This window comes from Dipodomys merriami, unplaced genomic scaffold, assembly GCF_024711535.1.
Source record: "Dipodomys merriami isolate MVZ:Mamm:240054 unplaced genomic scaffold, mDipMer1.0.p SCAF_335, whole genome shotgun sequence".
NCBI classification, from domain to species: Eukaryota; Metazoa; Chordata; class Mammalia; order Rodentia; family Heteromyidae; genus Dipodomys; species Dipodomys merriami.
In genome coordinates this window covers 674,339-685,300 of record NW_027204882.1, presented here as the reverse complement: position 1 = coordinate 685,300, position 10,962 = coordinate 674,339, and the positions used below count along the sequence as shown (strand labels likewise).

At 37.6% G+C, this 10,962-nt stretch overlaps 1 protein-coding gene across 1 annotated transcript in view; it reads left to right on the top strand.

Annotated features, from left to right (window-relative positions):
- Nucleotides 1-463: 463 nt before the first annotated feature.
- The window catches only part of Frk (fyn related Src family tyrosine kinase), an 87,595-nt gene continuing 77,096 nt past the window's right edge, over nucleotides 464-10,962 (top strand). The window contains exon 1 of the mRNA XM_069986952.1: nucleotides 464-1,398. Within this exon, the coding sequence (XP_069843053.1) occupies nucleotides 1,028-1,398 (371 nt within the window). The 5' untranslated portion in view covers nucleotides 464-1,027. The remainder of the gene's footprint in view (nucleotides 1,399-10,962) is intronic.

Below are 10,962 nucleotides of genomic sequence, written 5' to 3'. Positions count from 1 at the left end.
ATTGCAGGTTCTCAGCATTTTATTCAGCTGCTCTTTTACTTTTCCAGACCATGAATATACTCTGAGGCTATTAAAATCTATTTCTGGTGATTGGGGAAAAAATGGACTTAATGTTTCCTTTCCCCCTCCCTCCCAATTGCCCTGTGTCTGGCAACAATACCTCAACACACTAATTTTTCTTTTTTTAAAATTTTCTCTTGTGGTGGCAAAACAATCCCACTCCTATTTGTGGAGAGAGAGAGAGAGGAAAGAAAAATCTCTGTCCTGTTTTATGTTGGGAACATAAAACAAGACAAAAAGCTACCTGGGTTAGCCTGTTTCTCCAGAGTGAAAGAAAGCAGTATACATTTTGGCGGCTGCTTTAAGAGTCTGGCTCCTTGGTAAGGGGGCTGGTCTATTATGGGTGTGAGAGAAAGGAGGGGGAAGAGGGAGTCCGGTTTAGATTCTGGACTGAAGGCAACCAGGAAGTAAGGAGGAATGATTACAGTCTGCACATAGCTCAGGATGTTAAAGGCAGCAGCCCTAGCTGGTTGGTTATTCATTAGCGAGAAGGCAAGGACAGTTGGGATCAGGACTGGTGAAACCACAGAAACAGATTTGAAGTTGGGTGAGAGTGACTGGCCTGGGCCAAGCTGGGAGGGAGATTTTTTTTACCTAGAGGAAATACCTCTCTTGCTAACTTTTTCTTAGGACGGAGGGATAGGTGACTGCTTTCTATTCTCCTGTGTGCGTCTAAATAGAGCTCTCTTAATTGTATTTCATTTGTTGTTGTTGTTGTGGGATTGTGAAGCAGGCAGGAAGAAGAGCAGCTGCCCCCAGTCCCGACTGGCTTTTGCCCTGGGGCTGGAACTGAGGGCCAGAACGCCAGAGAGCCAGGTGCTGAGTCTCTCAGGCGAGAACAGAATTCAGACTCTTATGAAACCGGACTCTTCACTCTCTCCAAAGTATGGTGAGCTGGTGCTGATCCAGTGAATCTGCAGACGCCCAGAGCAAGAAGCCCCTTTCTCCCTCCTCCCACTGGGGTGCCATGGGCAACATCTGTTTGAGGCTCTGGGCATACCTGCAGCCCTGTCTCCCTTGCTTGTCCCAAGAGGCTGACAAGTCGGTGGTGATTGCGAACCCAGCGGCCCACTATCCCCCTGAAGCCCCCGTGTCACAGAAACAGACTCCAGAGAGAAGCCATGGCCACTACTTTGTGGCTCTGTTTGATTACCATGCCCGGACGGCAGAGGACCTAAGTTTCCATGCAGGCGACAAACTCCAAGTCCTGGACACTTCTCATGAGGGCTGGTGGTTGGCCAGACACTTGGAGAAAAGGGGAGATGGCTTTGGCCAGCAACTGCAGGGCTACATTCCTTCTAACTACGTGGCTGAGGACAGGAGCCTCCAAGCAGAGCCGTGAGTAGTACAAACCCACACTTGATTTCTTAACTCTTTGAGGGCCTGGTGAAGTTCTCTTTTCTATCCACTTACAGCTTCCTTATCTGCAGATTTGCCTAGAAAACTATGTGTAGGCACTGAGAAGACTCATGGATGAAAGCATACCTTGCCCCAGAGAGAGTGAACCTGGCAACTAATGGTTGTTGAAATCATTTCCATTACAGTCTGCACACCCTCCGGGGGCTTTCTTCAACATTACCAAGGGGTGCACTTAATAATACTCTACTTCTCCTTTTTATGTAACACAATGCTGGCCTCACTGTCAAAAGTGAACTGCATAGGACTCTTCTGTATATTCGAATCTAAAACCCAGTGCTTTCTGTGTGATTTAACTTTAGACGCATTTTGGAGTAATAACTCAAACCCAAACACCAATCCCAATACTTTCTATTACATAGTTTAACCTTACTAACCTAACCTACCAACAAGACAGATAATATCTCAACAAGACTAGGTTTTCTGGTGAAATCATGACAGAAACATTTCTCTTAGAGTCTCCCATTCTAAGATATGCTACTCCGAGAGGGTTATCTCTTGGTGGTCCCAACTAAAAACTGGCCAGGTGGAGAGGCAGTAAAATTTAACAAGAAACATTATTTCTTAGAATGGTAAAGATTTTGTCTCAAAAAAAAACTATCCTACTATTTGAATAAGGCCTACAATTTATACAACCTTTTGTTTATAGTTGAACAAAAAGGGAAAAACACATGCTCATACTATCTGTCTGTCTGTCTGTCTATCTATCTATCTACTGAAAGGTTATTTTACTGATCGTTGACTGTAAAGTAGGTAAAGCACTGTTTTCACAATGCATTTGTGGGTTCTGGTAGAATGGAAAGCCAGAAGGATCTGTTGGTCTCAGTTTTGCTAAGACTATGAATGTCTCTCAGGAAATGGCCTTATTTTCTAGAATGGCATCATAATGGTGAAGCACTTATGTTCTCCTATGATCCTTCTTTCATGAGAGGTGCATCATCCTTCACTGTCAACAGGATAGGATAGTAAGGTCACAGTCATGAAATATCTTCATCAGTTTTCACACTTATAATCCAGATAGGATATTTGAGATTCTTTCCATCATCAAAAGCTTATAAATGTTAAGAAGGGATAGACTTCTATGACTAGTTAGAAATTAATTGAAATTTAGACTTTTGATGGATGGGATTGATTAGTTCTCAAATGAGAAAACTATCTGTGTGAACATTTATTTTTTGCAATAGTCTACATCTTTTCTTACTCAATTTCACATAAAAGTCCATGGGGAAAAAACTAAGGTGCTCCTAAACAGCAAAGGAACATCTATTTTTAAAAAGTCATTAAATGCTTACATATATTTTTGTGTTTTCATTACTATGTAATTTCTAGGTAATAAGAGCATTATGCATATTTATATTAAGCGTAGCAAACCATATTTGCATAAATACTATAAAGTTAATATTTAGTGCCTGGGATTCATAATCTACTAGTATTTATATATATTTGATTTGTTTAACAGCTCGAGGACTCTATTTTCTCTTTTGTAAGATCTCTGGGGTTGCCTAGACCTCCGGATTTTTTGATGATTTGGAAACACAAACTCCTATACTTTATATGTAATGTATTATTAACTACATTTGTTTTTGATGGGATTATAAATTGTAAAGACTAGTGGACTGAAACAAGATAAGCTTCTGGATAAAAGGTTTTGCTTAGAACAAGGCCCTTGTCAATTTTGGTTGCCTTTGCTTAGGAACACAACATGAGGCAGCTACAGTATTGAAGCCATTTTATTATTATTTATTTTATTATTTTCAAGGATGATCTATAGCTAAGAACACTCTTTTCTCTCTGCACCTAACTTCAAAACTTGTGTCTTGGTCTTGGTTTTCAACAGTGTTTCCATATGTCATTACCAGCTCAGACTGCTAGAGTGATCCTCTCTTAAGATCACAATTCAGACTTGAAGGTTCTACCATACTGCTTCTCCACATGACAGGATATGTTTTTCCTTCTTTGTGTTCATGAAGGCTTTACATGGAATCCTGGGCTAATTTTTGAAGGTTCTTGCCACCTTTAGTATTTTTAGCACAAAACCCTCTAAACTTCCCATTAATTTCAAAAAAGATTAATTTTTTAACTTGCAGTTTTCAGAGTAAGAGGGTCCAAGAGGCCCATACAGTGCTTAACTACCCAAGGAAGCAGATTAAAAACCAAACCAAAACACAAAACTGGCTCCCTTGATATTATTTCTTCAGTGAGGTTTTCAAACTTAATACTTCATTTTTCCTTATGAACATTGTGAAAGTTAATGAGGTTAATTGAGCTCAGTAAATAGAATTGAAGAAGGATAATTGTTTATATTCATTTATGTGAGATGAGTAGGCAGTGAGAAACCAATGAAAGTGGAGGAGTCATCAAATTTCTAATTAGACCAATTTAATGTGGTATATATAGTGTATATCTGTTTATGTCTTTAATCTTGACTTGTATTAGTAAGAAAACAGTATAAGCACTTCTGGAGTTATTAAGGCCAGGGCAAATTAGTTCAAGATTTGATTTCATCTTCTTTTAATACCTGGAAGTAGAGATGTTGTGAAAAACTATACTATTATAAATCACCTTACTAAAAGATTAATACTCAAGTTAAAAATGCTTTATTCTATATCTCTTACACTAAGTAATATAATAATCCAATTCTTAAAGGTTTTTCTCTATGAAAAAGCATTGCATTTATTTTATCTTCAATCAAAGTTTATTCTTAGGTCCTCTTATAGATGAATACGTTTTCTTCAACACGGAATCTTTTAAAAACCTCATTCTACATATGCAGAGTGCTCTTTAAATATGTTATCCAGTATTTTTAAAGATAAAGTTAAAATTCACCCTGAAAACAATGACATGAAAATTATATTTTAAATCATGGAGTCAAGACAAATGGCTTTGTATCTTATTGCTTTTACAGTAAAAAAAATCAAATATATTGAAAAAGTCAAGATGATCAGCGAAAGTGTAGTTTTCACAGCATGAGTATTCTTTAAAGAGTTTAAAAAGTTTGCTTTACCGTTTAGTTATATATATATATATATATATATGTATATATATATATATATATATATATATATATATATATATATATTAGGTGTTGTCTTTGTACTTCTCTTAGGGTCATGCATCAGCAGAGGTTAATATCCTGATGATGGCAGTGGTAGCAGGGAGTGGGTGGTCATCACCATATAAATGGTGATAAGCCAGCAGCATCTGGTGGTTTCTGCCTCATTAAACTTGGACATGCCAAAGGTAGCAGTATAGACAACCCATTTGATGCCCTTTGTGCCAATGGCAGACTCTCATGATGTTAACAACAATGAAATACACTTCTGTGATTCTGACTCTATAAGTGTCTCAATAGCATAAATGCAATTTCTATTAAAAGAAATCCCAACATCTGAAGTGTGATAGACTACATCTGTAATTTTAGCTCTTGAGAAGCGTAGGTAGGAGAATCGAAGTTCCAGGCTTTGAACAGGGAGACTTTGTCTCAGACAAGAAAAGAAAACAAATATCAGAACTGGGGGTGTAGCTGAGTAGTAGAACATTGCCTGACATGAAGAGTCAGTTCTCTTCAGCGCCACACCCCTTTCCCACTAGAATAATCTCTGAATTGTATTTTTATTGTTATTGTTATTGTTATTTATTTATTTGGGGCCTGAACTCTGGGTCTGGGCTCTGCCCCTCAGCTCTTCAGCTCAAGGCTAGTGCTCTACTAGGTGAGCCACAGTGTCACTTCCAGCATTTTCTGCTTATATGGTGCTGAGGAATCAAACCCAGGGCCTCATGCATGCATTCAATGAAGGACTCAGGACAGTCATAGGAATTGATATCTTCTTTGTTGGGTGTAGTATCTGGCTTTATGTTAAGAAATATCTCAACACTTATGAGTGACTCTATAAAACCTGTGAAGTTTCTCCATGTCTTCTAAACTTGAGGGTGGCTTACTTTTGTGTGTAGAAAGGCTTTAGGAGCCAATAGGAGTACAGAAGTGTCTTTGTGGTTCCTTATAGCTTAGCAGAAGAGGAAGAAGAAAAGCTTTTTGTAGACAGCATTTTCCCCTTACCTACCACTTAAATGTAGATCTCTCTGGGCTGGGAAGGTGGCTCAGTGGTCGAGTGCTTGCCTTGCAGGCATGAGACCCTGGGGTCGATTCCTCAGCACCATATAAGCAGAAAAAGCTGGAAGTGGCACTGTGGCTCAAGTGGTAGAGCACTAGCTTTGGGCTGTATTGCTGAGGGACAGCGCACAGGCCCAGAGTTCAGGCCCCATGACCAACCGAAAAAAAAAAAAAGTAGATCTCTGTTTCTGTTTCTGCCTTTCTGTCTTTGTCTCTCATTTTCTGACAGCATTTTGGGAAGTACCCTTGTAAAAGAAAGTAAAGTATTTGTGACACAATTTTGTTGGCAGTTTATGTTTATAAGCTGAAAATGTTAGAATGTTATGACATAAAAAAACATTAGGATTGGGCTGGGAAGGTGGCTCAGTGGTAGAGTGCTTGCCTTGCATGCATGAGGCCTTGGGTTCAATTCCTCAGCACCTCATAAGCAAAAAAGAAAAAAGCCGGAAATGGTGCTGTGGCTCAAGTGGTAGAGCGCTAGCCTTGAGCTGAAGAGCTGAGGGACAACGGCCAGGCCCAGAGTTCAGGCCCCACGACCGGACCCAAAAAAAAAAACAAAAAACCACAAAAAACAAAAAACAAAACAAAAAACCCATTAGGATTCCTCATTAAGATATTTGCTAACTTCTGCTCCTCCTTAAAGCGTTAGATGAGGTTCTTATCAGATATGGTATAATTTAGGTGAGTGAAATAAACCATAAACTATTGAATTCTAGTCTTAAAGATTAGAATCTATTCTCCAACTTGGTTAAATTTGTTCTTTGAAAAAAATTGTTCTCTTCAAATTACTTTGTTTTGCTCAAGTGAATTAATATTTATTGAGTGCTGGGATGGTCTTTCTTAATCCTCTCTGCTGTTAATTTTTGACAAATTTAAGCATCTCACTATAGTGTCATTGTCAAAATAGGCGCAATCTTTTTTTTATTCAGTAAAGTAAGAGTAACTTTTTCTTTTTCTTTTTCTTTCTTTCTTTTTTGTTGTTGGCCATGGGGCTTGAACTCTGGGCCTGGATGTTGTCCCTGAGCTCTTCAGCTCAAGGCGAGTGCTATACCACTCAATCCACAGCACCACTTCCAAGATTAACTTTTAAAAGTAACCATTGCCTACCATGCTTTTTAATTTGTTTCATATCACACTATAATAGAAAATAAACAATACCTTCTCTCAATTAACTGGTTGTCAGCTTAAAATATTTCTTTCAGATTTTTAAATTGTAAATACTGCATTAGAAATCTATGTGATAAATAAAGATGAGAGCTTTTTTTTTTTTTTCCGTTTCTGGCATTGGATATCCTAACTAGATCTAAACATTAACAGTATAGAATTTTAATTAAAATATAATGCAGATTGGTTTCTTGGGTACTATAATGTCTTTTTTTAATAAGTTTTTTATTGTGAAAATACTGTACAGAGGTGTTACAGTTGCATGAGCAAGGTAATGAGTATATTTCTTGACAAACATTATTGCCTTTGTTTTTTCCCTACCATCCCTTCCCTCCTACCTCCTCAACTATACTCCCATCCCCATGCCCAACCCCTACCTCCAAAGAATTTTAAAGTTCGTTTTTCAACATAGCGTTTTGTACATCTCATTGTTGCAATGGGTCAACCTGTATCCTTATTTAAACAATTTGTTTTATTCCTTCCCATCCTCAAATTATACCAACATCAAATTCAGTGAAAACAGGGGTTATACCGTGGGGGAGGGACATACAAAAAAATCACCTTATAAATATGTTAGAAACAATAGCAAGAAAGAAAAAACCACTTGTGTCCCTATCTTGGGGTTCATTTCACTTAACATCATCTTATCTGACCTTTTTTGCTTGTCCCAGACATATACTAGTTATTGCAAATAAAGGAAACTATGGAACCTATTTTTCTTTGGGCCTGGCTTAATATAATTTTTTCCAAATCTTTCCATTTCTTAACAAATGGGGCAATGCCATTCTCTCTCTCTCTCTCTATAGAATATATATATATATATATATATATATTATATCAATATCACATTTTCTTGATCAATTCATCTTCTAAGGGGCATCTGGGTTGGTTCCAAATCTTAGCTATGGTAAATAATGCTGCAGTAAACATAGTAGCTTTAGTATGGTCTTGTTTGTGCTCATTTGGGTAAATGCTCAAAAGTGGGATTGCTGGGTCATAGGGGAGCTCTATGTGGAGTCTTTTGAGGAACCTCCATACTGCTTTCCAAAGTGGTTGAACAAGTTTACACTCCCACCAACAATGCAGTAGGGTTCCCTTTCTGGCCACATCCTCTCCAGCATCTGTTGGTATTAGAGTTCTTGATTATAGCCATTCTAACTGGGGAGAGGTAGAATCTCAATGTTGTTTTGATTTGCAGTTCTTTTATGGCTGGAGAGGTTGAGCATTCCTTCATGTGTCTATTGGCCATTCTTATTTCCTCTTCAGAGAAGTTTCTCTTTAAGTCTTTAGCCATTTATTTATTGGGCAGTTGTTTCTTTGAGGATTTGTTGTTGGAGGATTTAATTTTTTTGAGTTCCAAGTATGTTTTAGATATGAGATCCTTGTCTGTTGTATGGCTAGTGAAGATCTTCTCCCAATCTGTGGGCTTTCTATTGATCTTGCTAGCTATGTCCTTTGCCATGCAGAAGCTCTGCAACTGCATGCAATCCCATTTGTCCAACCTTTCTTTGATTTGTTGTGTTTCTGGGTCTCTATTAAGAAAATTTTGGTCTGTGCCAAGGAGACCTAGGATTTCTCCTATTCCTTCCTGAATGTTTTCAGGGTGTCTGCTTTCAGGGTGTCAAAGACTCCAAGGTCTTTGATCCATTTGGAGTTGATTCTGGTGCAGGGTGATATATAAGAAGCTAGCTTTAGTTTTCTACAGGTGATTAATCAAGTTTTCAAGCACCATTTACTGAAGAGGCTGTCTTTCTTCCATTCTATTTTTTTAGCTCCCTTATCAAAGATCAGATGGCTATAGGTCTGTGGGTTAATTTCTGGGTTTTCAATTCTATTGCATTGGTCCTAAGGTCTGTTCTTGTGCCAGTACCAAGCTCTTTTGATTACTATGGCTTTGGAGTAGAATTTGAAATTTGGAATTGATATTCCTCCAGAACTGTTCTTTCTGTTAAAGATTGTTTTTGCTATTTGGGGTCTTTTATTGTTCCATATGAATTTTTGGATTGCCTCTTTTATTTCCTTGAAGAATGAGGTTGGAATATTGATTGGTATCACATTGAATGTGTAGATAGCCTTGGGAAGTATTGCCATTTTCATGATGTTGATCCTTCCAATCCAGGAGCATGGGAGTTTTTGCCACTTTCTAAGTTCTGTTTTGATTTCCTTTTTCAGGTTTTTAAAGTTTTCATCATAGAGGTCCTTCACTTCTTTGGTTAATTCCTAGGTATTTTATTTTTTGTGGGGTTATTACCAAGGGAGTTTCTTTCCTGATTTCAGCCCTGCTCTTCTCATTGTTGGCATACAGAAAATCCATTGATATTTGAGGGTTAATTTTATATCCTGCTACTTTGACAAAGTTTCTAATCAGCTCAAGTAATTTGGGAGTGGAGTCCATGGGATTCTTTAAATACAAGATCATGTCATCTGCAAAGAGGGAGAGTTTTACTTCATCTTTCCTTATTTGGATCCCCTTTATATTTGCATTTTGTCTTATTGCTATAGCTAGGCATTCTAATACTAAATTGAAGAGAAGTGGAGATAGTGGACATCCTTGTCTCGTTCTTGAGTTTAGAGGAAATGGTTTTAGTTTTTCACGATCAAGTATAATACTGGCTGTAGGTTTGTCATACACAGCCTTTATTGTATTGAGGAATGTTCCACAGATTATTAGTTTTTCCAGAGCCTTCATCATAAAGAGGTGTTGGATCTTGCCAAATGCTTTTTCTGCATCTATTGAGATAACCATGTGGTTCTTATCCTTGCTCTTGTTGATGTGATGAATTATATTACTTGATTTGGGTATATTGAACCAGCTTTCCAACACTGAAATGAATCCTGTTTGATCATGGTGTATGATTTTTTGGATGAATTGTTGAAGTCAATTGGCCAAAATTTTGTTGAGAAGTTTTGCATCGATGTTCATCAAAGATATGGGTCTATAGTTCTCTTTCTTTGATGAGTCCCTGCCTGGTTTTGGGATGAGGGTTATGATGGCTTCATAAAATGAGTTCAGTAGTGAACTTTTTCTTTCAATTTCATTGAAGAGTTGGAGGAGTATTGGTGTGAGTTCTGCTTTGAAGGCCTTGTAGAATTCTGCTGTAAAACCATCTGGTCCTGGGCTTTTCTTATATGGGAGGTCTCTTATTACTGTTTCTATTTCAGTGGTTAATATGGTTTAGTTTCGGCATGTCATTTGCTAAGAAATCGTCCATTTCTTTCAGATTCTGAAACTAATTAGCATAAAGGTTTGAGAAGTATTCCCTTATAATGTTCTGAATCTTGGTTGTTTCTGTGGTGATGTTTCCATTCTCATCCTGAGTTTGTCTATTTGGGCGTGTACTCTTCTTTTTCTGATAAGATTTGCTAAGGATCTGTCAATTTTGTTAATTTTTTCGAAGAACCAACTCTGTTTTGTTGATTCTTTCTGTGGTTTTTTTTTGGATTCTAATTCGTTTACTTCTAATTTAATTTTAATTATTTTTTTCCGTCTACTGGATTGGGGTTTCTCTTGCTGCTCTTTTTCAAGGAGATTCAGATGTCTCATTAAATTGTTGGTTTCAGATCTCTCCAATTTGTTGATGTAGGAGCCCACAGCTATAAACTTGCCTCTGATTACTGCCTTTGCTGTGTCCCAGAGAAGCTGGTAATTTGTGTGTTCATTTTTGTTGAATATCATGAACATTTGAATTTTCTTTCTAATCTCTTCCATGACCCACTGGTGATTCAACAGTGTGTTGTTCAGCCTCCATGTGTTACGGTACTTTCTTTGGTGGCTTTTGGTGTTGAGTTCTAATTTTATTCCCTATGGTCTGAGAGAATGCAGGGCATAACTTCAATGTTTCTGAATTTGGACAAGTTTTCTTTGTGACTTAAAATCTTGGTCTATTTTGGAAAATGTTCCATGTGCTGCTGAGAAAAATGTGTATTCTGATGTTGCTGGGTGAAATATTCGGTAGATGTCTGCTAAATCTAGTTGATCTATGCAGTTGTTTAGATTTGCAGTTTCTCTGCTGAATTTTTGCCAAGTTGATCTATCTAATGTGGATAGTGGTGTGTTAAAGTCTTCAACAATTAATGTCTTTAGATCTATGTGATATTTGAGGGAAAGTAGTGTTTCTTGGATAAATTTGGGTGCTCAGTTGTTTGGTGAATAGATATTTAGAATTGCAATATCCTCCTGAAGGAGAGATCCTTTAATTAGTATGTAGAGC